At 42.8% G+C, this 17335-nt stretch overlaps 1 protein-coding gene across 1 annotated transcript in view; it reads right to left on the reverse strand.

Moving 5' to 3' along the window:
* The window catches only part of LOC311127477 (uncharacterized protein), a gene marked incomplete at its 5' end in the record, with an annotated part of 76094 nt that extends 60140 nt beyond the window's left edge, over positions 1 to 15954 (reverse strand). The window contains 5 exons of the mRNA XM_084159310.1: positions 4673 to 4679; positions 5915 to 6107; positions 15147 to 15305; positions 15390 to 15534; positions 15921 to 15954. Of these exons, the coding sequence (XP_084015436.1) occupies positions 4673 to 4679; positions 5915 to 6107; positions 15147 to 15305; positions 15390 to 15534; positions 15921 to 15954 (538 nt within the window). The remainder of the gene's footprint in view (positions 1 to 4672; positions 4680 to 5914; positions 6108 to 15146; positions 15306 to 15389; positions 15535 to 15920) is intronic.
* Between the last annotated feature and the right edge of the window lie 1381 nt (positions 15955 to 17335).

Genomic DNA, 17335 nt, shown 5'->3' on the forward strand with positions numbered 1-17335 from the left:
GCTCATCCAGAGGTAGCGCACCTAGTGGCCGGGGACTTTAATGCAGTGAAACTTAAATCCGTTCTACCTAATTTCTATCAGCATGTTAAATGTGCAACCAGAGGAAAAAAAAACTCTAGACCACCTTTACTCCACACACAGAGACGCATACAAAGCTCTCCCTCGCCCTCCATTTGGCAAATCTGACCATAACTCTATCCTCCTGATTCCTGCTTATAAGCAAAAACTAAAGCAGGAAGCACCAGTGACTCGGTTAATAAAAAAGTGATCAGATGACGCAGATGCTAAGATACAGGACTGTTTTGCTAGCACAGACTGGAACATGTTCCGGGATTCTTCAGATAGCATTGAGGAGTACACCACATCAGTCACTGGCTTCATCAATAATTTCAAGCAGACCCCCATAGTCCCCGTGCCCAAGGACACTAAGATAACCTGCCTAAATTACTATCTACCCGTAGCACTGACGTCTGTAGCCATGAAGTGCTTTGAAAGGCTGGTCATGGCTCACATCAACACCATTATCCCAGAAACTCTAGACCCACTCCAATTTGCATACCACCCCAACAGATCCACAGATGATGCAGTCTCTATTGCACTCCACACTGCCCTTTCCCACCTGGACAAGAGGAACACCTACGTGAGAATGCTATTAATTGACTACAGCTCAGCGTTCAACACCATAGTGCCCTCAAAGCTCATCACTAAGCTAAGGATCCTGGGACTAAACACCTCCCTCTGCAACTGGATCCTGGACTTCCTGACGGGCCACCCCCAGGTGGTAAGGGTAGGTAACAACACATCCGCCACGCTGATCCTCAACACGGGGGCCCCTCAGGGGTGCGTGCTCAGTCCCCTCCTGTACTCCCTGTTCACCTATGACTGCATGGCCAGGCACGACTCCAACACCATCATTAAGTTTGCCGACGACACAACATTGGTAGGCTTGATCACCGACAACGATGAGACAGCCTATAGGGAGGAGGTCAGAGACCTGGCCGTGTGGTGCCAGGATAACAACCTCTCCCTCAACGTGACCAAGACAAAGGAGATGATTGTGGACTACAGGAAAAAAAAGAGGACTGAGCACGCCCCCATTCTCATCGACGGGGCTGTAGTGGAACAGGTTGAGAGCTTCAAGTTCCTTGGTGTCTACATCACCAACGAACTATCATGGTCCAAACACACCAAGACAGTCGTGAAGAGGGCACGACAAAGCCTATTCCCCCCCAGGAGACTGAAAATATTTGGCATGGGTCCTCTGATCCTCAAAAAGTTATACAGCTGCACCATCGAGAGCATCCTGACTGGTTGCATCACCGACTGGTATGGCAACTGCTCGGCCTCCGACCGCAAGGCACTACAGAGGGTAGTGCGTACGGCCCAGTACATCACTTGGGCCAAGCTTCCTGCCATCCAGGACCTCTATACCAGGCGGTGTCAGAGGAAGGCCCTCATAATTGTCAAAGACTCCAGCCACCCTAGTCATAGACTGTTCTCTCTGCTACCACACGGCAAGCGGTACCGGAGCACTAAGTCTAGGTCCAAAAAGGCTTCTCAACAGCTTCTACCCCCAAGCCATAAGACTCCTGAATAGCTAATCATGGCTACCCGGACTATTGCACTGCCCCCCACCCCCACCCCCTCCCCATCTTTTTACGCTGCTGCTACTCTGTTAATTATTTATACATTAGTCACTTTAACTCTACCCACATTTAACTCTGTTAGTCACTTTAACTCTACCCACATGTACATATTACCTCAACTACCTCAACTAGCCGGTGCCCCTGCACATTGACTCTGCACCGGTACCCCCCTGTATATAGCCTCCCTACTGTTATTTTATTTTACTTCTGCTCTTTTTTTCTCAACACTTTTTTGTTTTATTTTACTTTTTTTATAAAAAAAGAAATGCATTGTTGGTTAAGGGCTGTAAGTAAGTATTTCATGGTAATGTCTACACCTGTTGTATTCGGCGCATGTGGCAAATAAAATTTGATTTGATTTGAGACACTGAGACAAATATGATGAAGAGACATCGATCTACACCAGCTAGCGTTCTCCTGCCCCCAAGCTATGTTTAGAAGTGTGTGTGTTAGCGCGTGTGAGGGTCTGTGTGTGTGATTAAATGTTAAGCATTTTACATTAAAAAGATAGATCACTCCCTTCGCCGCAGACAAAGAGCACCAGACATCATTCATATTTTTTGAAGAATGTAAACATGCGTATACAGTGTAAAATGCAATTGTGTCTGTGTTTTCGCTATAGACTCAGACCATACATTCCTTAACTGTTTACACATCAAACATTTAATGATGACAAAATATGGCTTATAATTACAGTGCCAAACTAAACTAAACAAAACTTTTATTGCGTGAAATATGGACTAAATAATTGTTAGAAGCTAAATCAAATTGAGAGAGAAAGAGAGAGATTGAAAGATAGAAAAATAATGAGAGAGTGTGTGGGGAGGACAGAAAGAGAAATACAACACACAGTATCCATACTGTTTCCCCACCTCTCTCTTTTTGCTCCTAATGTGCCATGACTAAAGTAATGTATCCAAATGAAGCATGGCTTAATGAATAAATGTAGAAATGAACATGTATACGTCTGTGTGTCTGAGTGTGTTGGAGGAGTTCCTGGCAGGGCACAGGGCTAACTAAGGCTCTCTGTCTAAAGCTCATGGTGCATTAAAGGGACAGTTCACTGAAATTACAGAATAATATATTGGTTTCCTTACCCTGTAAGTAGTCTATGGACAAGGTAAGACAGCAGTCCATGCTTTGGTTTTGTAAGGAAAACTATATGTAATTTTGTAATCTGGGTGAACTATCCTTTTAACTTTTCCATCCACCAAGCAGTGCTGTCCCTACACTAACAATATCTCTGTCTCATACACTATCACAACCTGTTCCTTCAGCATCAATCCTGATCTCATCTTCTAAAATCACTCAAAATCCTCTTCCGAAACGCCAGTGGATTCAAGGGCATTCCTGTCTGTCTGTCTTTACATTTACATTTATGTCATTTAGCAGACGCTCTTATCCAGAGCGACTTACAGGAGCAATTAGGGTTAAGTGCCTTGCTTAAGGGCACATCGACAGATTTTTCACCTAGTCGGCTCTGGGATTAGAACCAGCGACCTTTCGGTTACTGGCACAACGCTCTTACCCACTAAGCTCTGTCTTTCAGTAGACTAATCCTCTTTTAGTACGGGATGGGTGGGTTCATCTAGAGAGGTAGCAATGCAGAGTTGAGTCTCAACAGACACTGTGCTATCTAGACACTAGTGGTGAAAAATTCTGGAAATGTTCAAAAGATCCCAGGTTGTCCAGAACTGCTGGTTGAGGGATTCTGGATTCCCTGCTTCTTCTCTCCTGATTCCAGGAATCTTCCAACCAGCATTTCTGGAAAACCTGGGAATTTGGGAAAGTTACCGCAAAACTACTAGACACTGTGGTACACTGAACAAAAATATAAACACAACATGTAAAGTGTTGATCCCATGTTTCATGAGCTGAAATAAAATATCCCAGAAATTGTCCATATGCACAAAAAGCTTATTTCTCTCAAGTGTTGTGCACAAATTTGTTTAGTGAGCATTTCTCATTTGCCAAGATAATCCATCCACTTGACAGGTGTGGCATATCAAGAAGCTGACTAAACAGCATGATCATTACACAGGTGCACCTTGTGCTGGGGACAATAAAATGCCACTCTAAAATGTGCAGTTTTGTCACACAACACAATGCCACAGATGTCTCAAGTTTTGAGGGAGCGTGCAATTGGCATGCTGACTGCAGGAATGTCCACAATTTTATGTTAATTTCTCTACCATATGCCGCCTCCAATGTCGTTTTAGAGAATTTGGCAGTACGTCCAACCGGCCTCACAACCGTAGACCACGTGTATCGCGTTGTGTGGGCGAGCGGTTTGCTGATGTCAACATTGTGAACAGAGTGCCCCATGGTGGCGGTGGGGATATGGTATGGGCAGGCATAAGCTACGGACAACGAACACAATTGCATTTTATCGATAGCAATTTGAATGCACAGAGATACAGTGACGAGATCCTGAGGCCCATTGTCGTGCCATTCATCCGCCGCCATCACCTCATGTTTCAGCATGATAATGCACGGCTCCATGTCACAAGGATCTGTACACAATTCCTGGAAGCTGAAAATGTCCCAGTTCTTCCATGGTCTGCATACTCACCAGACATCTCACCCATTGAGCATGTTTGGGATGCTCTGGATCGACGTGTATTATAGTGTGTTCCAGTTCCCGCCAATATCCAGCAACTTCACACAGCCATTGATGAGTAGTGGGACAACATTCCACAGGCCACAATCAACAGCCCGATCAACTGTGAAGGAGATGTGTCGCGCTGCATGAGGCAAATGGTGGTCACACCAAATTCTGACTGGTTTTCTGTTTCATGCCCCTACCTTTTTTTAAAGGTACTGTATCTGTGACCAATATATGTATATCTGTATTCCCAGTCAATTAAAATCCATAGAGTAGCGCCTAATTTATTTATTTCAATTGACTGATTTCCTTGTATGAACTGTAACTCAGTCAAATCTTCAAAATTGTTGCATGTTGCGTTTATATATTTTTTTCAGTATATATTCACAGACCTAAAGGAACTGTCTGCACAAATGCCTACCTTTCCCCTGTGGAGGAACAACAAACCACTTGAAACTGGTTTTAAAGCCTTCACGAAACTCCGTTAGCAGAGGCCTCATCTATATCAGTCTTTATTGTGCTGCAACTGTGGACAAAGGAAAAGGATCAACTGACAATAAACACTTAAGACACAGACAGGAGAAGGTGCTTTCCTCCCCTGGTTGTCCTGAAGTGGATGAAAGTTAAGGTGAAAAATGGAGGTGTGCTAAAGTTCCAGTAAAGAGGAACCTAGCGGGAGAAGACTGTCACCACCTCAGAGAGAGGAAGCTCGATCCTCGGAGGGGTTGTCATAAAGACCTGTCGCTGTGGGAGAGGAGGCGATGGAGAATCAATCTCTGGACTGAGCTGAGCACAAAGCCAGATGCTGCCTGCTGTCTGTCCTGTCCTGATCTCCTCTCCTCTCCTCTCAGCCCCCCTTCTGCTCTGCACTCATACTGTACGCTCTAACACTTATCCTTCATAAACACTGGCTCTGGCTGCTGCTATGGACAGCACAGGGATGTCTTCATGTGTCCTGGGGAATGGGGGCAGTTGGTGGGGGCGGGGGCCTGGGGGGGCAATGAGATGATCTACAGGAGCCCCCATCCCATCTCACCCCCCTTAACCTCCCTTACAGGTTGGGTAGGGGGATAGCTAGACCATTGGGTTCCTATACAGTGTGCTGATTCACAGTGTTTCTGGGCTACAAGGTTTGACAGTACCTACATCCTGCAGACTGGTACTGATCTTCTATAATAAATTACCTACCATTCAACAGCAAGGGCACTCAGTTATTGAGTCACTCAGAACAGCAGGAGATGAAGCTGTATAACCTAACGGCCTATGTTGCATGATGATTTAGGCAGATACATCCTGTTATATGGAAACATGCAGGGGAAGGGAGGAGAGGAGTGGAGAGAGTAGAGGAAAGGAGAAAAGAGGAGAGGAGAGGAGAGGAGAGGAGAGGAGAGGAGAGGAGAGGAGAGGAGAGGAGAGGAGAGGAGAGGAGAGGAGAGGAGAGGAGAGGAGAGGAGAGGAGAGGAGAGGAGAGGAGAGGAGAGGAGAGGAAAGGGGAGGAGAGGAGAGGAGAAAATAGGAGAGGAGAGGAGAGGGTGAGAAAGGGAGAGGGGGAGATGAGGAGAGGAAGAGACGACAGAGGAAAGGAGAATGGAACTGGAGAGGAGAGGGAAAAGAAGAGAAAGGAGAGGAAATAAAGAGGTGGAATGGTAAGTCCAGTACTTACCTCAAAGGGTGTCTCGAAGCCCTCTATGATCCCCCCCACCAACAGTAGGCCTTCAGGGGTGATGCCCATACCCTGGTACACCCAGTCCACACTCTCCACCAGGGCACAGTCCACATACAGCGCCAGCCTAACAGATGACACACTCACAGCCACGCGGTGCCATTGGCCGTCAGACAGACCACTGACCGGGAACCTGGGAATCGGGTCAAAACAATGCAATGGGTGATGTCATACAGTATGGCAAACATTACTGAGAAGGAAGTGCATGTCTCTGTTATGTGCTGTTTTGGCTATAATGTGAAGTGTGTAGTGCATGTTGGCCCTGTAAAAGCTTCACTTCCAAGACAGTGTTGAGATTCAAATACAGTAACAGCTCAAATATCCGCTATAAATCCCATGCACTATACAAGTACCAAGGCAACAAAATGACTCTGTGCATCTTCGGCCCAAGTCTTTTGTCTGTCTAACAGTGTTGTATTGCTTAAAATCCACTGTGGCTTAAGAAGAGAGGAACAAGCAACCTGCCAGTAGGCTTTAGAAAAACAGCCCTTGAATCGTTTCACCCTCAGTCAAAACACAGTTTCTTGAAAAATACTTTTAGCAACATAAATACTTTTCTCATTTTATCAGGAACCAAACTGGTATTGGCTGTGACCATTTTATTCAACAATACATGGAATTTACTCTGTTTTCCCAAAACACCTTCCGCGGGAAGCATTTACCTCACATCATAAAACATTACATTTGAGTTTAAAACTGAATCACAAACAAAATGGGTTTTGGGATTATTTGGTTTATTTAGAAAATATTATCTTAATTCCTTATTGCATAAATATGTCTGTTTGCTGCCTGTGCTTGTAAACCTGCACTGAGGCTCCAATAAACACTGTAATTACTTGTTGAAATTGTTATGTATTTACCATTTTTAAGTAGTTATATTAAGAACAAGTAAGTGCTTTACACCTGAAGACAGGTGTGTGATATTTACTGTTTAAATATATTTTTTCTTAACCTCTTAAGGATCAGACCCTTCTTTTCAATTTCTGCCTAAAATGACATACCCCAATCTAACTGCCTGTAGCTCAGGACCTGAAGCAAGGATATGCATATTATTGATACTATTTGAAAGGAAACACTTTGAAGTTTGTGGAAATGTGAAATTAATGTAGGAGAACATAACACAATAGATCTGGTAAAATATAAAACAAAACAAAAAACACGTTTTTATTTATGTTGCATCATCTTTGACATGAAAAATAAGATGTTGTCTACAAGATGGCAACAGTGTATGTGCAACGTTTCAGACTGATACCTTCTAGAATGAGGGCGCTACATAACATTTAGTATGAAGTCACCCAGTTGTCCTTCACGAGTTTGCCCAAACGTACCCTAGTGGCCTCCAAGTGGCTGAATTGGTAAATTGATACATTTTCAAGTACATAAATATAGAGAACATACAAAAATGCTATGGTAATAAAAAATACAAGTTTACACACTCCCAGGAATGTCATACATGATGGATCATTAGCTTCCCTACATAAAAGGTACTGACAGGAGACACGACGAGAACGCTGATCCAATGCCTCCCAACACAGAAGTGAACTATTTAAGATAAGGGCCAAGTTAGCAGCCAACACTGATCTAATGTCATAAGTGAACACACCACAAACCACACACAAAGTGAAATATACAGTACCAGTCAAAAGTTTGGACACACCTACTCTTTCAAGGGTATTTCTTTATTTTTACTATTTTCTACATTGTAGAATAATAGTGAAGATATCAAAACTATGAAATAACACATATGGAATCATGTAGTAACCAAAAAAGTGTTAAACAAATCAAAATATATTTTATATTTGAGATTCTTCAAATAGCTACCCTTTGCCTTAATGACAGCTTTGCACACTCTTGGCATTCTCCCAACCAGCTTCACCTGGAATGTTTTTCCAACAGTCTTGAAGGAGTTCCCACATATGCCGAGCACTTGTTAGCTGATTTTCATTCACTCTACCGTCCGACTCATCCCAAACCATCTCAATTGGGTTGAGGTCAGGTCATCTGATGCAGCACTCCATCACTCTCCTTCTTGGTAAAATAGCCCTTACACAGCCTGGAGGTGTGTTGGGTCATGGTCCTGTTGAAAAACAAATGATAGTCCCACTAAGCCCAAACCAGATGGGATGGCGTATCGCTGCAGAATGCTGTGGTAGCCATGCTGGTTAAGTGTGCCTTGAATTCTAAATAAATCACAGACAGTGTCACCAGCAAAGCACCCCCACACCATAACACCTCCTCCTCCATGCTTTACGGTGGGAACTACACATGTGGAGATCATCTGTTCACCCACACTGCGTCTCACAAAGACACAGCGGTTGGAACCAAAAATCTCCAATTTGGACTCCAGACCAAAGGACAGATTTCCACCGGTCTAATGTCCATTGCTCGTGTTTTTTGGCCCAAGCAAGTCTCTTCTTCTTATTGGTGTCCTTTAGTAGTGATTTATTTGCAGTAATTCGACCATGAAGGCCTGATTCACACAGTCTCCTCTGAATAGTTGATGTTGAGATGTGTCTGTGACTTGAACTCTGTGAAGCATTTATTTGGGCTGCAATTTCTGAGGCTGGTAACTCTAATGAACTTATCCTCTACAGCAGAGGTAACTCTGGGTCTTCCATTCCTGTGGCGGTCCTCATGAGAGCCTGTTTCATCATAGCTCTTGATGGTTTTTGCGACTGCACTTGAAGAAGCTTTCAAAGTTCTTGAAATGTTCGATATTGACTGACCTTGATGTCTTAAAGTAATGATGGACTGTCATTTCTCTTTGCTTATTTGAGCTGTTCTTGCCATAATATGGACTTGGTATTTTACCAAATAGGGCTATCTTCTGTATACCTTGTTACAACACAACTGATTGGCTCAAACGCATTAAGAAGGAAAGAAATTCCACAAATTAACTTTTAAGAAGGCACACCTGTTAATTGAAATGCTTCCAGGTGACTACCTCATGAAGCTGGTTGAGAGAATACCAAGAGTGTGCAAAGCTGTCATCAAGGCAAAGGGTGTCTACTTTGAAGAATCTCAAATATAAAATATATTTTGATTTGTTTAACACTTTTTTGGTTACTACACGATTCCATATGTGTTATTTCATAGTTTTGATGTCTTCACTATTATTTTACAACGTAAAAAATTGTAAAAATAAAGAAAAACCCTTGAATGAGTAGATGTGTCCAAACTTTTGACTGGTACTGTATATATATATATATATATATATATATATATATATATATATATATATATATATATATATATATATATATATATTTACACACTATTTACAATTACAGTATTTAGAACACCCTCCGTCCTCTACACAAGATTGTGCTGCTGTTGACAAGTCCCAAAGCAGTCTCTTTGTGCTGTAAAGCAGAGGGTAACAGAAAAAGTAGTGGAGGTGATGGGACATTTCTTGTGAAGGCACCTGGGTGACTTCATACTAAATGTTACGTAGCTCCCTCATTCATACACCTTATGGAACAGCGGAGACTGTGAAGCAACACAAACATAGGCACAGACACATGCATACAAACACACACACGATAACATTCACACTATACACACGTACACATGGATATTGTACTGTAGATATGTGGTAGTGGTGGAGTAGTGACCTGAGGGCACACAGTGTGTTGGGAAATCTGTGAATGTATTGTAATGTTTTTAAAATTGTATAAACTGCCTTAATTTTGCTGGATCCCAGGAAGAGTAGCTGCTGCCTTGGTAGCAGCTAATGGGGATCCATAATAAATACAAATATAAGGACGCCTCCCTGCTGTGGTCTTTTGGCCCTGAGGCACATTCATGTCAGCAGTTATGTATTTTGACAGGTGAACACCACTGGTGGCAGGAGTAGAGGGGTGAAGATGAAGGGGGTTGTACTTTCCAGTCATGTCCAGCTGAGGTCCTGGCTGCCTTTACGGTCTAAATGTTGGTGGAAGTGGCTCCATATCATATTCTAGCAGTGTGCCTCTTCTGGGCTGCCCTCTTCACACCTCTAGATGGCCGGGCGGGGGTAGGTGTGGATCCAGAGACAGCAGCAGGGGTTGGACAGATTATTTTATTTTTTATCAGTACGAATACTTTTACGGATGAGCCCTGCATCAATACATCAAATAAACAACACATATCTATAAACATATATATTTTATAGAGTAGGGGGAACACAATCAGTGTGGTGAAGTGAGTGCACCAATGGTAAATAAGGCTGGTGAGGGGAGGACGGCTTGTAGTGGTGGCCGGGGTGGGGTGAGTGAAATGGTATCAAGCACATGGTTTTCGTCTGTTTTGTGTTGTTCCATTCACTCCATTCCGGCCATTCCACTTCATTCCAGCCATTGTTGTGGGCCGTCCTCCCGTCACCAGCCCCCACTGGCTTTTATATAGACCCAAAATAGCAATCAAAGAAAAAATCTCAAAAAAATCTCAAATGAATAATATGCAACCATTCAAACAACTACATTAGCATTAGTAGAAAAAACGTATTTCACTTACCAGTCTAAAGTGGTGTCCTCTCCTTCCAAAAACATATCTTCAGCTGTTGAGTCTAAACTATATTCACTAAGTCCTCATCTACTGGTTCTGTGACACTTTCCCGGTCGATTTCTGCTGTAATCTCGTCCAAATCTCTATACCTGGACTTTGATTGAGCTTTTCCAGTATTTGTAGCCATATTGTACTTTAAAAATTTGCAGAAAACTTTGTTTACTAAATCGAGCTGTGCGTAACGCGATGCGCCACTTCCTTGTTTAGATTTCCAATGGACACTAAACCGCGTTGCGCGCGTGCTGAATACACAGGCTTTTCCTCAGACAAAGGACCATCTCATACTCCTGTAAAGCCCAGCTCATTGGCTATCTAGCTAGCTATGTTTCATAACGATAGGTGGTCATTGGACCAGGATACAGTCAATCAAGTGAACACCGCCTGCCTCATTGGTGCGTAATCATGTCAGTTCTTGGTGGGCTCAAATAGCTTTTGTGTAGTCTATACGTCATGTAGAATGATGAAAAAAGTTTGGTTGCCTTCTTGAGTATTTGAGGATCGCAGAAAAACTGAACTTGACTGGGTGAAACAAGGTGTAGCGTTTATATTATGTCAAAATGTTTTGTTGCAAATTGAACAAGTCAGAATTCAGGTGAAACGCTGTATTTTATCAAACAAAACAACTCTACATTTTATCTCTGGGACCCTCAGGATGACAAATCAGAGCAAGATTACTGAATGTACAGTTGAAGTCGGAAGTTTACATACACCTTAGCCAAATACATTTAAACTCAGTTTTTCACAATTCCTGACATTTAATCCTAGTAAAAATTCTCTGTCTTAGGTCAGTTAGGATCACCACTTTATTTTAAGAATGTGAAATGTCAGAATAATAGTAGAGAGAATGATTTATTTCAGCTTTTATGTATTTCATCACATTCCCTGTGGGTCAGAAGTTTACATACACTCAATTAGTATTTGGTAGCATTGCCTTTAAATTGTTTAACTTGGGTCAAACATGTCGGGTAGCCTTCCACAAGCTTCCCACAATAAGTTGGGTGAATTTTGGCCCATTCCTCCTGACAGAGCTGGTGTAACTGAGTCAGGTTTGTAGGCCTCCTTGCTCGCACACACATTTTTTATAGGATTGAGGTCAGGGCTTTGTGATGGCCACTCCAATACCTTGACTTTGTTGTACTCAAGCCATTTTGCCACAACTTTGGAAGTATGCTTGGGGTCATTGTCCATTTGGAAGACCCATTTGCGACCAAGCTTTAAATCCTGACTGATGTCTTGAACTGTTGCTTCAATATATCCACATACTTTTCCTTCCTCATGATGCCATCTATTTTGTGAAGTGCACCAGTCCCTCCTGCAGCAAAGCACCCCCACAGCATGATGCTACCACCCCCGTGCTTCACGGTTCGAATGGTGTTCTTCGGCCTGTAAGCTACCTCCTTTTTCCTCCAAACATAACGATGGTCATTATGTCCAAACAGTTCTATTTTTGTTTCATCAGACCAGAGGACATTTCTCCAAAAAGTACAATCTTTGTCCCCATGTGCAGTTGCAAACCGTAGTCTGGGTTTTTTATGGCGGTTTTGGAGCAGTGGCTTCTTCCTTGCTGAGCGGCCTTTCAGGTTATGTCGATATAGGACTCGTTTTACTGTGGATATAGATACTTTTGTACCTGTTTCCTCCAGCATCTTCACAAGGTCCTTTGCTGTTGTTCTGGGATTGATTTGCACTTTTCGCATCAAAGTACGTTCATCTCTAGGAGACAGAACGCGTCTCCTTCCTGAGCAGTATGATGGCTGCGTGGTCCCATGGTGTTTATACTTGCATACTATTTTTTGTACAGATGAACGTGGTACCTTCAGGCGTTTGGAAATTGCTTCCAAGGATGAACCAGACTTGTGGAGGTCTACAATTTTTTTTCTGAGGTCTTGGCTGATTCATTTTGATTTTCCCATGATGCCAATCAAAGAGGCACTGAGTTTGAAGGTAGGCCTTGAAATACAAATTAAAGGCACAGTCAACTTAGTGTATGTAAACTTCTGACCCACTGGAATTGTGATACAGTGAATTATAAGTGAAATAATCTGTCTGTAAACAATTGTTGGAAAAATTAACTACAACCTAAGGGTATGTAAACTTCCGACTTCAACTGTAAGTACATTATTTACCTTCAGGTGAATGTATCAAACCAGTTGCTTGATAAAAGTGTTTTGTTGTTGTGCACTATCTTCAAACAATAGCATGGTATTTTTCCGCTGTAATACCTACTGTAAATTGGACACTGCAGTTAGATTAACAATAATTGAAGCTTTCTGCCCATATAAGACATATATATGTCCGTGACAAATTTGCTTTTGTTTACAACATCATTGTAGTCACATTATCCGTATTGAGCAACAACTGTCCCGATTTCGGGACACCCATCCAGTAGAGGTTAACAAATATGTGTAGATTGTGGTGGTAATTACTGTGTAGCGGTAATGACAGGGTGAGGGTAAAATGCATTAGTTGTTAGAAATAACTGGGTGGAAATGTATATTTAAAATATGATTGATTGCTACAAACACAGTAAAATATTAAGTGATACGCATTACTGAGCAGGGGTAAACCCATTTTATACTTTATGATGGTAATAACATGGAAATCTTTATTATTGACACATGTCAGAAGTGGGGAGAACAAGTATTTGATACACTGCCGATTTTGCAGGTTTTCCTACTTACAAAGCATGTAGAGGTCTGTAATTTGTATCATAGGTACCCTTCAACTGTGAGAGACGGAATCTAAAACAAAAATCCAGAAAATAACATTGTATGATTTTTAAGTAAATAATTTGCATTTTATTGCATGACATAAGTATTTGATACATCAGAAAAGCAGAACATAATATTTAGTTTGCAATTACAGAGATCATACGTTTCCTGTAGGTTTGCACACACTGCAGCAGGGATTTTGGCCCACTCCTCCATACAGACCTTCTCCAGATCCTTCAGGTTTCGGGGCTGTCGCTGGGCAATACGGACTTTCAGCTCCCTCCAAAGATGTTCTATTGGGTTCAGGTCTGGAGACTGGCTAGGCCACTCCAGGACCTTGAGATGCTTCTTACGGAGCCACTCCTTAGTTGCCCTGGCTGTGTGTTTCGGGTTGTTGTCATGCTGGAAGACCCAGCCACGACCAATCTTCAATGCTCTTACTGAGGGAAGGAGGTTGCTGGCCAAGATCTCGCGATACATGGCCCCATCCATCCTCCCCTCAATACGGTGCAGTCGTCCTGTCCCCTGTGCAGAAAATCATCCCCAAAGAATGATGTTTCCACCTCCATGCTTCACGGTTGGGATGGTGTTCTTGGGGTTGTACTCATCCTTCTTCTTCCTCCAAACACGGCGAGTGGAGTTTAGACCAAAAAGCTCTATTTTTGTCTCATCAGACCACATGACCTTCTCCCATTACTCCTCTGGATCATCCAGATGGTCATTGGCAAACTTCAGACGGGCCTGGACATGCGCTGGCTTGAGCAGGGGGACCTTGCGTGCGCTGCAGGATTTTAATCTATGACGGCGTAGTGTGTTACTAATGGTTTTCTTTGAGACTGTGGTCCCAGCTCTCTTCAGGTCATTGACCAGGTCCTGCCGTGTAGTTCTGGGCTGATCCCTCACCTTCCTCATGATCATTGATGCCCCACGAGGTGAGATCTTGCATGGAGCCCCAGACCGAGGGTGATTGACCGTCATCTTGAACTTCTTCCATTTTCTAATAATTGCACCAACAGTTGTTGCCTCCTCACCAAGCTGCTTGCCTATTGTCCTGTAGCCCATCCCAGCCTTGTGCAGGTCTACAATTTGATCCCTGATGTCCTTACACAGCTCTCTGGTCTTGGCCGTTGTGGAGAGGTTGGAGTCTGTTTGATTGAGTGTGTGGACAGGTGTCTTTATACAGGTAACGAGTTCAAACAGGTGCAGTTAATACAGGTAATGAGTGGAGAACAGGAGGGCTTCTTAAAGAAAAACTAACAGGTCTGTGAGAGCCGGAATTCTTACTGGTTGGTAGGTGATCAAATACTTATGTCATGCAATAAAATGCAAATTAATTACTTAAAAATCATACAATGTGATTTTCTGGATTTTTGTTTTAGATTCCGTCTCTCACAGTTGAAGTGTACCTATGATAAAAATTACAGACCTCTACATGCTTTGTAAGTAGGAAAACCTGCAAAATCGGCAGTGTATCAAATACTTGTTCTCCCCACTGTATATATATATATATATATATATATATATATATATATATATATATATATATATATTTAGTGCTTATGAACATTAAAAAGTACATCGCTTTAAATTATTGTACTTTTTTTTTTTTACCAGGTGCATTAACTATTTTCAAATTATCCAAATGTTTCTAATGCAGAAGATCAAAAGTCAGGGTGTGGGACAACTGCCTTGTCAATGCAAAACAGTGAAACCCAGAAATAAAATGTTTTTGAAAATGAACCAAAAGAACATATTTGAAAAATGAGGTAAATTTTTGTGTCAACGTAAAATATGTAAAAGATTAAAACCTAATTTATTATTTTTTCTTAAAAATCTACCCAAGACACAAAAAAGGCTGTATTTGTAAAATCGCCACACAGACGGGCAGATAGACATACACAGACACACAGACTCACTCGTAGTGGCGCTGTTGCGTGCTTATGAAGGTGAGTGTGTATGCGCTGATGCGCAGCTGCAGCAGGATGTGGCTGTCGTGGCTGAGCAGGGTGAGCACGCTGCATTCGTCTCGCTGTGGGCTTCGCAGCTGCACCAACAAACTGAACTCATCTGCAAACCTGTACAAAGCCGGTACACAGTGTCAGTCTCATTGTGTGTGTATGTGTGTGTGTGTGTGTGTGTACGTGTGTGGGGAGGTTTACCCATCAGTGAAGAGTTGTGCTAGGGGCAGGGCCAGGGTGGAGTACTGTCCCACCTGCAGCACCGGACACCTCTGAGCATCCAGAGACATGGAGGCATTGCTGCTGTTGGACACCTGCAGCGAGAGCTCCTCTAGAAGGTTCACCTCTGTGGACAGAAAGAAACGACAGACACACAGTCAAATAAAGTCGCAAGCAGCCATGTTCGGGTTCAACCCTTAACTGTCAACTAACAGACAGTTAACAATTATGTTCTCTTATGGAGGCAGACCCCAATCCACTCATCTGTAACACTCAGCTACCATTCCTAAACTCCTTATACCACTCTGAATGGACTTCTGACCATAATGTACCACGCAGTAACCTACATTTTCAGTGAAAAGAGGGTCAAAAACAGCCACCTCATTCCATTACCTTTGCCCATCAATGAATATACTAAATTGGGAGAAACTATTTTGGGAACCATTCCTTCTGGGCTGTTGAGAGCAATAATAAATACCAATAGTTTAAAAATGGTGGTGCTGTAGTGTGTACCATAGTGCCCTCCATTGTTTTGGTTCTCCATCATGATTTCATTTCTTGTCTGTGGACGCAAGCACAGGAGGCCTTTCTGTTTGCGTAACATGCCATGGTGGGGTCTGTGGGCTGTTGATGAGGTGCTGTGGGCTGAGGAGCCCCTCCTAAGGCTTATGAATCCAGCAGTTGATCAATGGTGGAGAAAATGACTTGAGTCAGCATTGAAAGACATGTATTGTTGTGTATTGATTGTACTGTAACATGCAGTGCCTGCCCTTATTCTAAGGCCACCTGGGAACTACACTATCTAAGATGAGGAGGGCTTGAGGTCAATTAGACAAACAGGCAGTGCTTTAGCACAGCAGGCACTGCAGGCAGGCAAATCAATTAGGCTCAGCTGTGAAGTGGTAGGCCACACAAGCTCAAGTGCTGAAGCGCGTAGCGCGTAAAAATCGTCTGTCCTCGTTTGCAACACTCACTACCGAGTTCCAAACTGCCTCTGGAAGCATCGTCAGCACAAGAACTGTTCGTCGGGAGCTTCATGAAATGGGTTTCCATGGCCGAGCAGCTGTACGTACACAAGCCTAAGATCACCATGCATAATGCCAAGCGTCGGCTAGAGTGGTGTAAAGAAATGGTTTGTCGAGATCAGTGTGGAAGAACTTGACTGGCCTGCACAGAGCCCTGACCTCAACCCCATCGAACACCTTTGGGATGAATTGGAACGCTGACTGCGAGCCAGGCCTAATCGCCCAACATCAGTGCCCGCCCTCACTAATGCTCTTGTGGCTGAATGGAAGCAAGTCCTTCCCAGAAGAGTGGAGGCTGTTATCGGAGCAAAGGGGGACCAACTCCATGTTAATGACCATGATTTTGAAATGAGATATTCGACGAGCAAATGTCCACATACTTTTGGTCATATAGTGTATATATAGATATACTGGGCTTTCAGAAAGTATTCATACCTCTTGACTTATCCATATTTTGTTGTATTATAGCCTGATTTCAAAATTGATTAAATATTATACTTTTTTCACCCATCTACACACAATATCCCATAATGACAAAGTGAAAACATGTTTTTAGTAATCTTTGCAAATGTATTGAAAATGAAAAACAGAAATATCTAATTTACATAAGTAGTCACACCCCTTTGCTATGACACTCTAAATTGAGCTCAGGTGCATCCAATTTCCTTTGATCATCCTTGAGATGTCACTACAACTTGATTGGAGTCCACCTGTGGCCAATTCAATTGTTTGGACATGATTTAGAAAGAAACACACCGGTCTATATAAGGGCCCACAGTTGACAGTTGATGTCAGAGCAGGAACTATACTTTGAAGTCCAAATAAGATTCATACAGTTTCTTGACTGTGTCCAGCTCGCTAATAATCACTGAAATTAAAGCTAGACAGTCAGGGAGCTTAGAA

The sequence above is a fragment of the Coregonus lavaretus genome (genome assembly GCF_964263955.1).
Source record: "Coregonus lavaretus genome assembly, chromosome: 4".
Classification (NCBI taxonomy): Eukaryota; Metazoa; Chordata; class Actinopteri; order Salmoniformes; family Salmonidae; genus Coregonus; species Coregonus lavaretus.